This window comes from Acomys russatus, chromosome 6 (genome assembly GCF_903995435.1).
Source record: "Acomys russatus chromosome 6, mAcoRus1.1, whole genome shotgun sequence".
NCBI lineage: Eukaryota > Metazoa > Chordata > Mammalia > Rodentia > Muridae > Acomys > Acomys russatus.
The window spans coordinates 60,094,098-60,113,806 of NC_067142.1; the positions used below are offsets into that span (position 1 = coordinate 60,094,098).

Genomic DNA, 19,709 nt, shown 5'->3' on the forward strand with positions numbered 1-19,709 from the left:
CTGTTTGTTTCCCTATACTCCAAGAGGGCTGCAGTTCTGCATAGCCCTCACCCCCCTATAGCCCAAGACAGGTTATCTCAATACTCTAGGCCTCGTATTTTACATTTGTAAAGCGGGACTAATTACAGTACCTCTTTAAAAATGCTGTTGCTTGAGTCACTTACCAAAAGAGTCTGCCCTGTACCAAGTGTTCTCAGTATAAGGTTTCTATTTTTCATGTATCATTTCATCTATCCAGACAATCTGTATATGAAAATCACTGCCTAGATGAGTATATAAATTGCCATCACTTTTAATCAATGTGACAATATCAGTAATACCAACAAAAGCATAGCATTTGGACGTATTGTTGATTTATAAGTATAGGTTTTATTGTAGATACAACAGGGAATAAAGATCACTTTCAAAGAATATTAACATTTTGTCAGATGAATATTGTTTTTTATTTCAAAAGTAAAATACAATAGTTAATGTTTGTGATTAGCTCTTAATTTTACATAAATGACAAATAGGAAACAAATTGACACTATTAGAATTGCTAATGGCTATCTATTAGCAAAGAAAGAACCAGAGAGATGGTTCAGTGGTTAAGAGCACTGGCCACTCTTGCCCAGGACTAGAGTTCAATTCCCAGCACCCCATAGTAGCTAACTGACTATAACTCCAGTTCCTGGGAATTTGATGCCCTTTTTTGACCACCAAGGGCACCAGGCTCACATGTGTTGTATATATACACATAAGGCAACCCATTCGTATATACATATATATAGCCTAAAATCTTGTTTTAATCAGAAAATTGTGGTAATATCTTTACTTTAAATTTTCAGATTGATTCTTACATTCTGCGCTGGTGATTTTGTACTTGAAACTCACCTTGGTCTCTTTAGCTCACCTCTTATGGCCAATATGACAGTGCCATGGCCAGTGTACCCTAGACTTCCTTTTTGATGAGGTTTAGTCAAATGTATTGGAAACTAAGACAGAGGAAAGGCTGCGGGGATAAGATGACAAAACTTATTTGTTTGTTTGTTTGTTTGTTTGTTTGTTTGTTTGTAGCACTGTCTCTGTTATCATTCCTCCTGCCCATTTTCAAATAAATTTGCCCATCAATAACAGCCTCAAAACCCCTAAAATAGATTTACCATGTTTCCTACAGTCTCACTACCAAGACATACCCAAAGAAATGAAGTTAGTGTGTTTAGGCATCTGCATTGCCAGATAATAACCATCAACTAACGAGTAACACGCATGCTATTCAGACGTATTGAAAACAAAACTCTGTTGCTTGTATTTACATGGAAAGACTTGAATATCGCTGGGATACATGAGTTAAACAGACACAGAACAGCATGATCTCACCCATGTGGAACATAAAATGTTTACCTCATAGAAGTTAAAAGTAGAATGGAGTACAGGGCTTACAGGGTGTAGAGAATTCAGCAAAGGTGTGACCACTGGGTATTGAGTTAGGGTAGGACAGGAGGTTCTGGTGTGGTATAGTCTGGTAGGATGACTACGTAACTACAATGTATTGCAAAAAGCTTAAAGAAAGGATGTCATATGTTTTTGCTATAAAGAAGTGATAAGTGAGTTACATGTGTTGGTTTATATCTGTAATCCTTCAACTCAGGATGTATATATTGAATTCCCACAAGTTCAAGGCTGCTTTGGCCTACCCAAGTGTGTTCCTGGACCCAGAACCAAGAAATAAAAAGAGAAATGTTTGAGTAAATAGCTATGTGTTGCTTCATATAAGATTTATATAATACATGACTGTACCAAAATACCACATACTATCCCAGAAATACATATATTTTTTGTTTTTATACCTCAGTAAGAAAATACATTTAAAAAGAAATAGCTACAAAATATGAGACAAATAGAGATATAAAGTTCTTCCATAACCTCTAATCATTTGCCAATGCATCCTTCATATTCTTTTAACCAGGAACTTTCTCTGCATCAAATATTATAGAAACCTGCCAATGAATAGAACATAGTCATTTCTCAGAAATCCATGGTCAAAGCAAGATGAACATTAAAGTATTATAATTAATTTCATGTTTAGAATGAAATTAAATTCAATTTTTTAAAAAGTAAATTATGTCATCAGTTAAAAACAGCATTTTAGCAGCTGGCGCAGTGGCATATGCCTGTAATCTCAGCACTCGGGGAAGCAGAGGCAGGCAGATCTCTTGAGTTTGAAGCCAGCCTGGTCTACAGAGCAAGTTCCAGGACAGCAAAGGCTACACAAAGAAACCTTGTCTGGGATTAAAAAAACAAAACAAAGCAGCATTTTAGTGGTGTTTTCCTCCCCATGGTATTATCTGAACTAATCACCTGGCACGATTGCCACAAGTGAAACAGAGTCGGATTCTTAGCCTATGTTCTGACAAGTTAGAAAACACTTAAATGTCAACTTGTGAACTTTAGACTTAGAGCATTTGTCTGTGCCATCTAGGAGTGAATTACCAATTCACTCAGCGATTTCTTTAGCTAATACTACTTGGACAAAATTCTGAACAGGTACTTTAAATGTTCCTTCTGACCCAAATGAAGGCCCTCAAGATTCTCTCATGGCAAGATATTTCTGAGCACCAGGCAAGTGACCTTAGACAGTAACGCTTGCTGTTTGTTTGTGATAGGAATATGATGAAGAATGGGCAAAGAAAATTCAGAGTGAGAAGTTTCGCTGGCATAACTCTCAGTGGTTGGAGATGGTAGAAAGTCGTCAGATGGATGAGAGCGAGCAGTACTTGTATGGCGATGATCGGATTGAGCCATACATCCATGAAGGGGACATTCTTGAAAGGCCTGACCTTTTCTACAGCTCAGGTAAGATGATAACCAAAGCAGAACACATGCTTCCTTTGTGTGCTATAAAAGGGCATTTTGTCTGCCACACTCCATCAGCACATTTTTTTAACATTTCAGTGGTCTTATGTTAACAGTTTCAGCTAATAGCATCTATACACACCAAACAAAACTAGTAACATTATGTTTTTCCAAGTTGGTCTTTGGTGTGATCTCTAGTGGTGTGATCTCTAGTGGTGTGATCTCTAGTGGTGTGATCTCTGTGTAGCCAGGGCAGTTAACGGCTGTTAGAAGCTTCCTACTCTCTAGCATGAGTAAGTTAACCCTCTTCATGACTTCTGACTTCTAGTCAACAATGTGGCACTTGTTCTGTGTTCTGTATCTTGTAGATATATAACTTTTTAATTTTATTTCGATTTCCTATTTAATCTAAGCAGTTTAATGCTACTGTGTTTTTGTTTTAATTCTGAACTATTAAACTGTACTTGGTGATTACTGGGAAGTTTTCCCTTCTTCACTGTGCTAATACTTTTAAGTTAATAGTCAAGGTCATACAATGTTCTATCTCCCATAACACTGGTGAGTGTGACTGATGCCAGGGATGAATTTGGCACAAAGGTAGTAAACATCTGCATATTTTGCACTTTCACCAATATTTACAGTACTGCATTAAAATCATTGTTAGTTGAGGAGAAAGCAGAGATGATTTCCAATGACCTGTGGAAGACACACGCCTTTAATCCCAGCACTCGGGAGGTAGAGGCAGGTGGATCTCTGTGAGTTCTAGGTCGGCCTGGTCTACAAAGCAAGTCCAAAGCAGCCAGGGCTACAGAGAAACCCTGTCTCAAAAAAAATTAAAAAATAAAATAAAACAAATAAACAATTAAATGCAATTAAATGATAACCCAAAACATTAATGTGTGATTTATTCCAGATGATTAATAATAAACTTTTATGAAAATACAAAGCACTGCTCTAACTCTTTGCTAGCTATATTAGTTAAATTTTCCATTTGAGCAACTTTTAATAGGCTTTTATTTAAAACAACTTCAACACATATATTTATTTGTATGTCATGTCATATGTCTAGAAGCCAAAGAACCACTCACCCGAGTTGCTTCTTTCACCACGTGTGTTCCTCAGATCAAACTCAGCACATCAGGCTTGGCAGCAAGTGCCTTTACCCAAAGAGCCATCCCCCTAGCTCCTCAAACCAGCATTGTCATTTAAGTCCTCCTCATGTTTGAAGATTCAAATCACTTACACCTTTGATACCTCCTCTCCCCAAGTAGGATATCCTAACCCCTATAAATAGTAATTCCTCTTTATTTTGCTATGTTAATACTCTCCTGATATGTGTATGTGTGTGTGTATGCTATTGTGTATTATCTATAAATAATTTTGTTGTATCTAAAGAGAAAATCTTTCAGAAGAAATAATGTGTTACAATTGTATACATTTTTCACAAGACTAATCACACTGTTATTATGTAGGTGTTACTGAGAAAAAAACCATTTAGTGACTCATTTGCCATTTGCTTTTCATTTTTTTATTTGTCTGGTCAGTGTGATCTGGCCAATATTCTTATCTAGATTCACTAATCCAGCATAGGAAACTCAAAGTCCTCAAAGCCATGCAAAAAGTTCATTGCAAGGCATATAGTAAAGATTCATTCTGGGCTTGGGGCAACCCTGAAACCATAGCACAGATCTCTTATAGTCAGATAATTGTTATTCCTCCATATAACCCTACAAATAGCAGGTTGTTTAGAGTTTTGGGGCCACTGTGAGAAAATAACACAACTCCTAAATCATTTTTTTAAATTAACAAACTTAGAAGCAAAAACAGAGCTTTCAAACAGCATAGCAGTGTAGAGCTCTTCAGGGGCTCAAAAACCCCTGACAAGCTGATGGTATAGCTGTATACTAATTAATAGCTAGTGAAAATCAAGTCATCAGAAACTGCTTATATTTTATACAGCTCACCCATTTAAGACCACAGGATATGTAAAACATTTTTGTTTTTAAAAATTGAATATAAGTTTGTATGTGTACTTTAAAAGTTTTCCATTTAAATTGTCAAGTGTTTTTATTAACAGACTAATTTTGACATATTCCCAATTGTGCTATGTAAATGAAACTATCTGGGTATAAATAAGAAACATGCTCTTGCAGCTCTTCCTTTGCCTTTACTCATGACCCTTGCTAGCCTGACTTTATCCCTGACTACCACACCTAATGCCTTTATCTTTTTCTGTCTTTTCTTACCCACAAAACTGTAAATCCCTTGAGGGCAGGCTGTCTCATTTCTGTCTGTACTGGTAATACTAGCACACAGTAGGTACTCGGTGACTACTGTATTATTTGATAAAACTTGTGACCCCGTATGTAGATATGGCCTTCTGTGCACACTCCAGAGAGACCAGCAGGGATACTTCCCAGACTAAATAAACAGGCTTCTAATGTGTCACTCAATAAGGTAATTTCCATTTCATCCCCTATAACTATGTCTCACTCATTCCTCATTTGTTTCTTTGCAGATGGATTGATTGCCTCTGAAGGAGCAATAAGTCCAGACTTCTTCAATGACTTTCACCTCCAGAACGGAGATGTGGTTGGGCAGCATGCCTTTCCTGGCAGGTAAGCAAGAAAGAACTTAGGTGTGGCATCAGCTTCGTTTTTGAAAAGCTGGAGTTTTCTTCAGTCTACCATTTTCTGCAGTAAAAATCTTCCTTCTCTCTAGGAGAATGTTTATTTTTTAGTTGATTTATTAAAAAATAATGCTTCATTGCTTTAGAAAATATATACTGCTCTTTGAAAAAGACAATAGTTTGCAGATTAATGAACACAGATTGTTTCCTAGTGTATCCAAAACAAATAAAATATGAGAGCACATGGCATATGGTTTAACAACGTTGATATTCCACTCTGTTGAAAAGTTGGTGTTTTGATTAGTAAAAGGCTTTTATAGTCATAGGATTGGCTGTAAGCAAAACATATAAGGAAAATAATATCTCATAAACTAGCATTGTTTTATAGTTATAATAAAGTTCACCATAGCAGCATCCAGCTTCATTACTAATGTTCTTACAGATTTTTTTTTACTGTTGCCAAAAAATATAGACAATGTCCTCTTTATGCCATGGCTAGAAGTGCAGTGCTTTCATTCAGGCTGGCTATTGAAATTTCACTGAGCTAGTCAACTAAAGAGGTATAATCTTAATTTCCCTATTTTTCATTTAAAATTTTGATTTAGCTTCTGTTTATATATTTTTAGTAACACGGGCTACATTTATTAATCTCTAAAATATTTTTCATACAATATATTTGATCATATTTTCCATACCTACCCAACTTCATGTTCTCACTAAAAAAAAAAAACAAAAGTCAAAAGAACAAACAAAAACTCAATAAGACAAAAACAAAACAAAAAGTTCACACATACACACACACACACACACACACACACACACACACACGTAATATGGGGACTGCCCTGGAGTGCGGTTGATGTATCCACTGACACTGCATTAGAGAAAACTATTTCTTCCTTTCACAGCAAGTATTCATTGCAAATAGCTTCTTGGTTAAGGGTGGGACTTTGTTTCTACTTCTCCTTTACCATGTTGGGATTTTGTGTGGTTTGAACCTGTGCAGGTCTTGACCATGTTCTCACAGTTTTTGTGAGTTCATATGTTTATCATCCTGTTGCTCTCTGTAAGATGCTGTTTCCTTGGAGTTGTCCATCACCTCTGGCTCTTACAGTCTCTCTTCCTCCTCTTCCAAGAATATCCCTGAGCCTCGAAAGGCGGGTTTGATAAACACTTTCCATTCAGGGCTGAGTGCTCTGTGCACTGTTGCGTTTTGAGTCTCTGTGTTCAGTGCCATCTAGTACAAGGAGGAGTTTCTCTGAAAGGCTTGAGCGATGTACCAATATATATCATTAAATGTTTTTTTTGTTTTTTTGTTTTTTTTTTTTTTTGCTATGGGTTTTGTTGTATTGTTTTGTTTTGTTTTTTCCAAGACAGGGTTTCTCTGGGTAGCCTTGGCTGTCCTGGACTTGATTTGTAGACAAAGCAGGTCTCAAACTCACAGAAATCTGTCTGCCTCTGCCTCCCAAATGCTGGGATTAAAGTTGTGCACCACGCCCTCTTATATGTTGCTGTGTTTATAGCTAGGTAATACTGATAGTTATTTTTCTCCCCAAGTAGCCTGCAAAGTATTTTCCAGTATAGGAATGCTAGCCAGCAGGAGTGAAGTGTCTAGTTGGGCACCAGCTCAACTTCTCTATGTGCAATGACTTCCGTGGTGTCTTGGGCAATGATCTTCCTTTGAGGTTGTGGAAGGTAACCGGTAGCAAAGGCTAAATCTTATTTAAGTGATACATTCATCTGTCTTTTCCTGACCAATGTGTTATCGCAGTGAGGAATTGGAATAAACTTTTAATACAACTATAAGTATAAAAGTTGATATAAATATTATTGATCATGTATTGTGTGGCATCAATTTTACAAATATCTACCTTTTTGAAATTTCACTCTAAGTTTTTAAAGCAAGAGTTTTGCCTATTTTACAGATAAACCACCGCTTATTGAAGTTGCCAATAACAAAGTGACCTAATATGCATGAGTACACTGCATGAAAATACTACCTTTATCACATAAATGCAAAGCTTTTTTAAAATTATGCTTAAACTTACTGCCTCTTATCTAAGTGATACAGTCATGAAATGTGAAGTTAGGAGTTCTATAGTGGCCTCTAAGTGACAAATAACATGAGAAATAATTTTATCAGTGTGTTGGGTTGGCATAGTAAGAAATCCCTTGCCTCAAGACATACCCATGCCTTAAAAAAAAAAAAAATGACACTTGATTATTTCTGAGGTAGCTGGCATTCCAATCATAAATATTTAAGTACAGTCTTTGTTTAATTATTATATATAACCTATCATGTGACAATTCATAGTACCAATGTTTTCTGTAAAGTTAATAGTGAAAGATGATTTAGGCATATGATCTTTTGTTTGTTTGTTTGTTTGTTTTTCCAGACAGTGTTTCTCTGTGTAGCCTTGGCTGTCCTAGACTCACTTTGTGGACCAGGCTAGGCTCGAACTCACAGCAATCTGCCTGCCTCTGCCTCCTGAGTGCTGGGATTAAAGGCGTGCGCCACCACGCCCAGCTAGGCATATGATCTTATCACAAAAAATGCTTCTTATCGTTTATAAACCTAATTGTTCTGCCATTGTAATTATTCTTTCTTTACAGTTCATGATAAATATCACCCTATAGATAGTCCATTCTGAAAAAAGCAGTCTATTACAGAGTTTACCTTAGTTTCTTAAATAAGACTTGTTCTCATTTTTATCTAGTTATATGACTTTAAATAAATTAAACATTTTAATTAATATTGAATACAGTCAGGAGTGTAGGACAGTCATATACCTCAGCCCTTGGGAACAGAAGGCAGGAAGGACTAAGGCCAGACAGGGTCACATGGTGAAACAGTCTCAAAATTTTCCAATATGAAAGTAATTGAATATACAAGTTACTAAATCTTGAAACCAATTCAACAAAAGTTTATCATTTTTAATGATAGTCTAATAAAACAACGTAGATTCATTTAGTATGTCTAATATTTAAATATTTCAACAATTTGCTTCTCATTTCTGTTACATTCTAATAACTGGGAAAATCCATACAGGACTTCTTTATTGGAAACTACTGTGATATATTCTTTGATGAAGTAAAGAAGCTACCTAAATATTTTTACCCCTGAGAAGGAACTGAAAGCTCCTTTAAAATCAAAAGAGTAATATACTTAGTGTAATTATCTTGATTTGAGAATTCTTGATCCTTTAAAAACACAACTTTCCCTGAAAAATATCATCTTTTTGGCTTTATAAGCTTTAAATTCTACAAGCATATCTTTTTATTTGCAGAATAAATAATTTACTGTTAATTTCCTTGAAGATTTTTGTAGCTAATCAAATGTAAAGAGATGTTCAAGTGTATTGGTGGAAATACAGTATCCAGCAGAGCAAATGATTTTTAACAGCCTTTTGTACATTCTGTTGGAATTATTATTTTGCAATAAATCTTAAATAAATTTTATTCTAAAATAATTAATTTTTTCACATATTCAAATATTTTTAGTTATTTAAAATTCTCTTTTTTAAAGTGGTGATTTTTATTTATTCTTTGAGAAATTCATAGACACATAAATTATGTTTTGATTGTATTTACACACACACACACACACACACACACACACACACACACACACTTCATACAACTCTTCCGAAGTGGGAGTCTATTTTGAAAATAGCTGTGTTCACCTTTGATAATAGCAAACCATAGATCTTCAGTTAGGCAGATTTATTTTAGTTCTGGAAATATTTAAACATACTAAATTGCTGTAATTATTCACACATTTTGGAATGGTGATTGGGCTGTATAATGTCCCTGATCTGAAACCTTAAACGAGGCTAACTCTCTGTTTCTGATATCCAGCAGGTAAACTATAAGACTCATTAAAGAACACCAACTCAAAATGCAGATTATGAACATTTCCATTTTATTAACTGACTTTAAATAATATAAGAATAGTTTCCACAAATGTTCCATTCATTAACCTGAAATTGTTGTCTTCCATACTCACCCCTCCTGGGCTTGAAACATGAAGAAGTTAGGCTGTGAACAAACAGTTTTCTCACTGGAGTTAAACTCTGGCAAGCCTAGTTCTCTAAATCCCTTTGAAGGGGAGAAGTGCTGCCTCTGAGGAGCCTCCCCTAAGTCTGGAAATACCCAGGCGACCTACACTTGCTTCCCTGCTTCCTCATCACTATTTGATAAATAAGCATAGGAAAGTTACCTGGGGAAAGGATAATGAAAGATTAACGTAGAAAAGGTAAGGATGTATCATCAACATTGTTTTTCATGACTGGCAGTGGTATGTGGGTGGTGCATGCCAGTCATAGCAGTGGGAAGTGCCACCCGCCAGTCAGCCTCCATGACATTTCAGGCTTTATTATGGGGACATTTCAACTTGAGTAGATTCCTGTAAAGTAGTTGACCCCAGGTACATGCTGGGTAAAGAATAAATTACTAATTTGTATGACATCTGGTGTTTTTTTTTTAATTGTTCAAGACTCTTATATTCTTCCTCACTGTTTAGTAAGTAAAAGATACACGTATAAAAATCTGAGAAACTAAACCAAATTGAGAGAAGTGTTAAAGCCTAATCTATATTGTTGTTTTTCCTAACGCCCAAGTCAAAGGTGCTTCCTAGTCTGAGGGCCTGCACTTCTGTAATATGGTGAGGCAGTTTAATTGGAAACAGTGAAAGCTGTTAAACTCATCTATCTCATTCTACAAGAGAAACTGGACGTTTGATAAAATAGATACTGGCAGTTGGACAGCAAATCCTTGGCTTTAGACATCTGTCACTATTGGTTTGACTCTCATGGCGCCAGGATTTCCCGACATTTCGAGCTAATGCAAAATGCATTAGGCTCCAAGGCATTAGCCATAGCTTGCCAATCACAGCGTAAGATGCAAATCTCCCCAAGTCTGCACTGGTGTTGAGGGTAAAGTGCAGCTTGGTATTGAAGCTAATTAAAAATAATGGGAGCAAGGCGAGGTGGGGTTTTTCCCCTGTTATGTACTACGTATTCATGCCATATTTTTGGACCCTTTTTTTTTTTATTGTAACTCTTACTTTTCAAGACTAACAAGAACCTCATGTTGAGAGTATTCTTAAACTGCTTCCAGCTTTTACAAATCAGTTTTTGTTGCAGTAAAAATGGTCCATTTTCCTTTTATAGGAATCCAATTTTCATAAACTGGAAAAAAACTGCAGAATCTGCTTAGGTTTCCTTGGGGCTTTGAAAAATATTTTTCAGAGAGCCCAGCATTCTTTGTGGTTGGTAGAGTGATGTCAGTCGCTGACCATCTCGCTGAGGTCAAAGGGCACTGGACTCATATGTGACCTGTTCTCTGCTTTGGTCTTCATTTTCTCTGTGTGTGAGTTATAATCTTTAGTTTTCTTTCTTGAAGTATTTTACTGTTATTTGTTTTGTGCTTAAACATATATTATACATGTATGCCTTTCATTGTAGTCTCTTTATTTTGTGAACCATTTAATCACAGCTGAAATGTTAGTTGCAAGATCTTAATGAAACAAATTATTTCTCTAAATAAAATAATCCTTTGTACTAATTTTAAATATCAGTTACATATATATGTATTGTACCTGTCATGGTATGGATGTGGAAATCAGAGGGAGAGTTGCAGGACTCGGGTCTCTCCTTTCATTCTGTTCTCCAGGTGTTGAGCTCAGGCTGCCAGGCTTGCCAGGGAGCATCCTTCTCTGAGCCACCTTACCAGCCTTGATGTTTCATGTGCTGCTTTTCCTAAGATTCACTTCTTTCACTATAAGGCTACTCTTATTGTCCTCCATCAGAAACATAGCTTACTAGGTTTAAGGCAAGGCCTTTATGAAGCAATATATAATCTTTTATAAGTCCTATATATTCAATGAATTGCTAAATCCCTTACATACCCTGAGTTCTTGACATGGTTGCATGCATAGGTCCCTAGTAACTCCCTAGTTCGGAATGTTTGCAGGGTTGTCTAAAAGGACTGCTTGTAGATACAGATAGAGTTTCTAAAGCTTGATTAAAAGAAATGAAGAAGAGGGGCTGGAGAAATGGCTCAGCAGTTAAGATCACCAGCTGCACATTTAGAGGATTCAAGATTCAATTCCCAACACCCACGTGTTGCCTAACAAACATCTGTAACTCTGGTTCTAAAGGATTTGATGCCCTTTTCTGGCTCCATGAGCACCAGACATCATGTGGCATACGCAGACCCAAAAGAGCACCCATACATACAAATGAGGAAAGTTTTTTAAAAAGCAACTCCTTTATAAATACACACACACACACATACACATTAAAAATATAACAGCAAGGTTGAGTAGCAGGATCTTATCCCATTTACTTTAAAAATGCTCTGTTTTAGACATGTTTTTATCTGAAAATATACAAATCTATGCAAACTTTTATCATATGTTATAAATTATGAATATCCGGTTATCCAAAGGACACTTTTAACATAACATATAAAAAAGTCTCAAACCCAGTAATAAATGCTGTCCAGGCCTAAATCAGATAATTAATGTTAAGCTCTTTCTAGGTTTGTGAGAATTAATGAAGTAGAAATATATCAGAAATTTTCTTGAAATTAATAAAAAAAAATTCATTGCTGGGCATAGTGGTGCATGCTTGTAGTCCCAGCACTCAGGAAGGCAGATGCAAGCAGATTTCTGTGAGTTCAAGGCCAGCCTGGACTATAAAGTGAATCCAGGACAATCAAGGCTATACAGAGAAACTCTATCTCAAAAAGCCAAAATAATAATAATAAAAACCAAAATTTAAAAAAATAAAAGTAAGCATGTATAAGGTACATAACAAAGGAAGTGGTGAAGTGGTCATTGCACTTTTAAACTGTGGGAAGACAAAAACTGCAGAGCATGACCAACAGTCACAGCATGGCAATGGCATTGAATAATGCAATAATGATTGTTTATATTATGAGACTCATGATGTAAAATAATTCTTATGAAAATCTTTATTTTTCTTTCTGGATATCACCAATTGTATTTTTCAAGATAACATATTCCTAGGAACCTTTAACTTTTTCAAAAAATAAAGTGTTTCAGACTTTTTTTTAAATCTAAATACAGAAAAGCTAAGAGCTTTGAATTTCTCCAAACTTCATAACTTCATGAATCACATTTCATCAAAATCATGTCTATGAGGTAAAGAGAGCAAAGAGTGAAAATAGGAATTGAGGTTCAGAGAGTTTCAGGGAAGCTACTGTTCCTGGGTGGTAATAAACACCGAAGCCCTCAAGCTCGGAAAGAGGCTGCAGCCTTTGTTCACATAGTCACTGCATCCATTAGTCACCAGTGACCGCTGTTTGGGGAAGGTTAGAGAAAATGTTTTTAAAGGGGAGATGTAGCATTCGTTTCGCAGCAGAACAGATCATAAAGCTATTTTGCTTTAAAACATTTGACATGTTTTCTTGCAAACTGAATTTCCTGTATTTGTCTTACTTGTCCTATTAAGTAATCAGTTCATTACCTTAAATTCTCTCTAAAGATTGGATCCAATTTTATTAAAATGGGAGTGAAATGAATAAGATCATTTTAGTGCAAGTCATTTGCTCACTAACTGAGCAGTGTAAAGTTTTCTCTACATGGTGCTTGTTTTTGTGCCTGTTAAGTGCATCCTATGAATTTTCTGTATTTGTCTTACTTGTCATATTTATTTAGACTTTTCACAGAGACAGTTCCTTCCTAGCAATGAAAGAGCCTCCTTCCACCGCTTGGACACTAATTATTTGCATTTCCTGTGGAAAATTGGATTAGATTTTATTAGCAAATTGGGCCTGTAACCTTTAAGGCTAGATTTTATTAGATTATCACACATCAGCATTAGCAAACTATAAACTTTACTGCAAATAGGAATACAAGCCAAAAATCTCTGGCACCTGGCGAAGATGTCTTCCCTAGGAAGGCTGCAGTGCTCAGTTGGAAAGGCATTCTGGGTATTTGCTTTCTTTTGCAAAGTTTGAGGCCAGAGAGCAGTGGACAAGCTCACATCGATGGAGCGCCGTTTCTATCAGGTGGTCAGAGCAAAGGTTTGAGGGATATACATTAGCTGTGTATAAAGCCCAAAGATTTTCCCAAAGGAAACTACATTATTGACACTTTCTTAAGACTTCTGTTTAGGAGGAAAAATGGGATAACTAAATTGATAAGTAAAATAATAGAACTGAATCCTATAAAAATGTTAACATATCAACTGTGTGTGACCTTGTGTTCAAAGACATGGCATGGGTGATAACTCTGGCATGGCTGGGAAATTGAACACATCACCACAATTTAAGTGTTTAGTGTTCAAGCTCATGCATTTTTTCAAGTGTATTAGTTACATTTTTGTTGGCTCTATGGGAACAGCAATTGAGAGTGAATTTAGTAAGGGTGTGGGGGTGCATATAGGTAGGCCCAGAGTTCAGGAAGCTGAGGCAGCAGGATCTCAAGACAGGCCTACCTGGGTGATCATGAGGCCTTGTTTCAAAATAAAAGAATTGCAAATATAAGTTGAAAGAAAGTCAAAATTCTTTAAGCATAGGCAAGTGCTCATAGAAGATGTTTGGCCTAGGCAGTCCTCACATTTAAAAAAAAAAATGGGGCGGGGTGGCTGGAGAGATGGCTCAGTGGTTAAGAACACTGTCTGCTCTTCTTGGGGTCCTGAATTCAATTCTCAGAAACCACACAACCATCTATAATGTGATCTGATGCCCTCTTCTGGCTTGTAGGCATTCATGCAGGCAGAATATAAATAATAAATCAATAAATCTTTTTAAAAATAGATTTTACTACAATGAAAATTACCATTTCAAATGCTGCTTTATTCATATTTTGAATAAAATACTACAAGCACTATTTCCTTTAAAATGAGAGAAATAAAGCAATTCCTCTATGCCTTGAGTCTGTGGGTATTAAACTTACTCCTTAACTGGAAAGGATTGTGTACTTCAAGGTCAGCTTACTCATCGTAGCCCTGTATTATTTGATGTGGCCTAACTGCTATGAACAGGTTTTAAGTTTTCTTATATTAAAGGCATTGAACAGATCGTTTTTTATTCAAACAGCTGAAACTCAGTGCTGGGCTGCAGGCCTTTGAGTGTAATTTTAATGACTTGCCTTGCCTTAGTCTTCACGTTGCCATAAGCATTTCAGATGTGCTGCACAATTAGCTTACTAATCAGGTACAAGCCGTGTGGGCTGTGAGGCGGATTTGCATGTAGTTTGAATAGGAACTGTACACGTTATATGTGAGTCATGAAGTAAATTCACATTCCCAAGTCAAGTCTAAGGATAAAATACTAAGTTGTAATGAATGTACCAGTGAAGACCTGCTTTAGTGCCCTTAGTGACTACACTCAGTTTCAACTACAAGAGGTTTCTTGTTGTTGTTATGTTGGGGTGGGGAGTTAGTCTATAAACCTTCTTATAGAAGAATCTAAGACGAAAACAAGGAAATATAATGTTCTAAACTCAGCCAGCCCAAACCACTTGAGCTGCTGTGACAGCTCATAAAACTGAGAGTAGTTTTTAACTGGGCTCTGTTTTACATTGCCAAAGTGAATTTTCCTTGCAGGAAGTAGCCAGCGGGTTTATTCAGTTTCCAGTCCACGGCTTTGATCTTTCTGCACTGTCACATCTCGGGTTACATAGCCCCTTTTCGCTGCAGTAAATCTGCAACAGTTAATGAGAATAAAATTGCCTCCTCCTTACTGATCGCATGCCGCTAAATGCCAAACCACAGCCAACTGCCTCTTTGTGTAGTTTCAGCGAGGGTGTATGAAAACAGTGCAATCAGCTTAATCTTGTTGTCTTTGTAATTCATTTTATTGGTCTTTCCTCCTTTTCAAGTGACCCACTTTTTATCAAGACACATGGTTGCAAGACCAAAACTGAAAGAAAATTTTAGAAAGTGAATAATTCTATGAGGTGTTCATGGGGTGGGGCAGAGAGGGGGTTTACTTGCTGCCATTAAGATTAAAGTTGGTCCACTAGAAGGCTTTTAAGCAGCCAGACCGTTCTGTCTCCTCTGTATTTAGTGTGAACATAAACTTAGACTTAATTAGCTCAGCAAGTAGGAGCATTATTTTTTACTTCAGGTACAGAAATGATCCCATTGTACCAAGAGAATGTTGAGCCTTTCGGAAATCTTCATTTCCACATTCTAAGAGCTACTCTTAAAACAAAAATAACATTATTAATCCACTCAGCCATTTCATCAAGTGATAAAATTTTACCTCTGTACAATAGAATAAATACTATAATTATTCAGTAAATCTACAGACTTTCAAAATCACCTTTAAATAACTGAATTTTCTGTATTAAGAAGTACATCTTTGGGGTTGAAGATTTAGCTCAGTGGTAGAGCGCTTGCCTAGCAAGTGCAAGGCCCTGGGTTTGGTCCTCAGCTCTGGAAAAAAAAAAAAAGAGAGAAGTACATTTTCTTTTTTTTTTTAACACATTTTTATTGAAAAATAAAATTATTCATATTACATCTCATTTTCTATCCATCCCATGCATCCTCCATTCCATCTCCTTCCTCCCACTTTCACCTCAATCCCCCTTCCCTATGACTGTGACTGAGGGGGACCTCCTCCCCATGAATATGGTGCTAAGGTATCGAGTCTCTTCTTGGTAGTCTGCTATCCTTCCTCCGAGTGCCATTGGGCCTCCCCAACAAAGGGACATGGCCAAATATGGGGCACCAGAGATCATGTGAAAGTCAGTCCCCAGTCTCCACTTAACTGTGGAGAATGCTCTGTCCCCTTGGCTAGATCTGGGTAGGGGTTTGATGATGACTGCACGCATTGTCCTTGGTTGGTGCCTTAGATCAAACAGAACCCCTGGGCTCAGATCCACTCATCATAATGTTCCTCTTGTAGGTTTCTAGGACCCTCTGGATCCACCTACTTCCCTATCCCCTATATTTTTCTCACCTACAGTCTCAATAGGATGTCCTCACCTCTATCCCACTTTCCTGGTAGGTGAAGACTTTCATGGGACCTGCCCCTTGGGCTAGTGTCCAGTTATAAGTGAGTATATACCATTTGAGTCTCTCTGCTTCAGGGTTAGCTCACTCGGGATGTACATTTTCATAGGGAGGTACAAATGATTCTTTTTATGATAAACTCAATTATTATATATACTATATATGAAGTTTATTGTTCACTTGTCTTTAATTTCTTTTATTGCTGTGTTATGATTGGCAGTTAGGATTTAGCAAGTTGTCTGTATCATGAAATTTACCTTCAGATGACAATTTTGAATGATAGCCAAAATAAATACATTTTATTATGTGTTCATCTGAATATTATTAAGTAGAATAAAAAACATAAATCAATTTTGTCATTTCTCACCACTTAAGTCACAGTTACTGTTATAATAATTGTATTCCATAGGATGACATTTCTCATAAAAATCAGAGCATTGGAACAAGTCAGTGATGTGCAGTGCTCAGTCACTGATGCAGCTAATCGTAAAAGCGATGTGTAAGAGCAGGCGGGGAACTGAGGAGAATACTTCTGAATTAAAGATCATCCAATCAGATTTCTTGGAAATAGAGGATCCACTGTTTAGACACTGCTAATTGTTGTTGCGGCATTTCACAAAGAGGATAGTTGGTCAGCAAAGTGGCTCAGTGGGTAAAGGCAGGAGCCACCAAGGCTGATAACCGAACCTGAGTCTCTGACACCCACATCGTAGCAGGAGAGAACTCCCCCAAATGTCCCATGACCTCCACTTTCATACCATGGCATACACATACACATTTGCGCGTGTGCGCGCGCGCACACACACACACACACACACACACACACACACACACACAGGAAAAGAGACTATAGAAGAAGAGTGATTGAAATTCTAAGGAAGAAATATAGTACTTACTGTCTGTGGCCTCTCTAAAAGGTGAAATAGAGAAATGTTGAACTTTGCAGCTATCACTGTACTCTTATAATTATTGCCTGTTTGGAACAGGCCCAAGGTTCTCTTAAACAGTTCTAGAATTTGTCTTGATGTTGTCTTTTTGTAGCTTTAGGTCCATACATAATTCTGGTTTTGAAAGTCCACAGAACATTTCTACACAAAGTAAACATTTTTTTTTATATTTTTGTAGCTCTTTAAAAAAAGAAAAATTCATCTTAAACAAATGAAATTGCTCAAAACAATTCATGTTTAACTTGAACAGTTCAGGACAGGTTCAAATGACATTACTGCAAAGCACTAGGAACCATCCTGGTGTGGATGCCTGGCTGTTGGAATCTTTATTGAGTTTCCAATTCGTCTGTTAGCTGACGTATTTGTTAGCAGTGGTGGTTAGCACTAACTAGCATGCATGCAGTGAAGGCTTAGGAAGCAGTATGCTGATTTCTGTTAATTATTGCCTTTATTAATTTAATGTTCAAAACTGAAAACAGACATCATGTGTAAAATGCATTCAGTCTAAAGCTGGTTACCCAAGCCAGCCAATCCAGAGACTCATATTTTTATCCATCATTCTTTCTTTACCCTTGTTACAATGATGGAAGTGACCTTTGGTCAAACATTTTACCCTACTCTCTGAACCCTATCCCTGCCTTCCTGAAAATGTTTTTATTGCTGTTGTTTGTTTTTGGTTTGGTTTGGTTTGGTTTGGTTTTTGTCCCACCCTTTTCCCTCTACTGGCTCATCCTGTTACCATAAACTCCACTTGGCCTCACATTACATCCCAACTTCTGCTCGTGTTCACTTCCTCACACACAAAACTTCTCCAAAATCTTCAGTTCTGAGCCTGGAGAGATGGATCAGCAATTAAGAGCACTTGCTGCTTTTGTAGAGAACCTGGACTTAAACCAGCATCCACATGATGGGTCACAACCCTCTGTAAATGCAGTGGAGGTTTGGCACCCTCTTATGACCACACGCTGTAGGTATACATGCATTCAGACAAAATACACGCACACGCGCGCGCGCTCACACACACACACACACACTAATAATAATAATAATATGTAAATTCTAAAATTTTTTTTTGAATTTTCAATTTTATTTTGAACTTCTTTAGTTTTCTTGTCAAAAATGCCAGCAGGTTTTGTATTACTGAAACAATAGACTCTTCTCATTTGTAACTATTCTGTGTGTAACACAGCTGTCAAACCCTACGGTTTAAAGCTTCCTTATTTCAAATCATACCACCTTTCTCATCTTTCTCGTTAGCCCTTCTTCATTCCTTTCCAGTGTTTCTGACAGATAATTCCTCTGCTCTCCACCTGTAAGTACTGATTGCTTCAACCAGACCCTTACGTAAGAGTAGCTTTTCACTCCCACTACTTACAGGACAATCCTATTGGTTTGAATACTATCTGTCATCCTACATATTTTACCAGGGCTAATTTGAACACCACCCTTTTCCCTCTTCTTCTTTAGCATAGCTAATTGAGTGCTTGTGAGATTGTCATGATCTTCAGAATCATCTTTGATCTTCATTTTCCTCACTAGTCCCCTCTCCAGAAGCCAGCCCATCAGGCAGCCCTGTTCTCACTTGGGGTAGTGTCTCCTATTTGGACTTTTCCTGCAATTTATACTGTGCGCACGCTAATCCAGACTTCTGTGACCAGCATCACTGTGCTTCTCAGAAGCCTCCAACCAATTTCCCTGGTTCTGCAGCTGCCTCACCTCATGCTCCTCATGCTCGGTGTCACGTTCTTCACAGGAGTCAGTCATCACAGTCTCCTGAAGTCAACCCCTGCCTCACATGCACCTTTAAGAAAAGGCAGTTTCCTCAGCATGCACCAGGTAGCTCTTCATGGTCTGGCACTTCTCCTTCAGCTTCATCTACAAATGTCCCATTTGTGTCTCTTCCTTCAGGAACAAGTGCTTCCTACCTTGTCACCTTTGTGCTTAGCTTGAGTAGTCACCAGACTTTCTAAATATCTAGCTTTTGTCTTTCAAGTCTCAACTCAAATACTGTTTCCTCATAAACAACTCCTTCACGCCGCCGCCACCACCACCCTGCTCTAAGTGGCCATGTCCTTGTTAGTCTGTCTCTTTTCCTCAACAGTGCAGACTCTAGAAGGACAAGAGCTTTGACAGTCTTACTCCAAGCCATGCCTGCATACCTGGCGCACCCTAGAGTCCCAGCAGGGCCTGTCTATAAACACAGATGAACTCATTCCATGTCCCATGCTGTATTTTATTTTCTGTGTGAGCTGACTTTTCACCTAAATTCTTACTTTTATACTTTAACCTTTACTGTTTCTGTGTCAT

The 19,709-nt window shown here is 37.3% G+C and overlaps 1 protein-coding gene across 4 annotated transcripts in view; it reads left to right on the plus strand.

Moving 5' to 3' along the window:
• Kifap3 (kinesin associated protein 3) overlaps positions 1-19,709 on the plus strand; it is a 134,466-nt gene that overhangs the window by 100,278 nt on the left and 14,479 nt on the right. For all 4 annotated transcript variants that reach the window (XM_051147727.1, XM_051147729.1, XM_051147730.1 and 1 more), the window contains exons 18-19: positions 2,646-2,835; positions 5,354-5,453. In XM_051147727.1, coding sequence (XP_051003684.1) covers positions 2,646-2,835; positions 5,354-5,453 — 290 coding nt within the window. The remainder of the gene's footprint in view (positions 1-2,645; positions 2,836-5,353; positions 5,454-19,709) is intronic.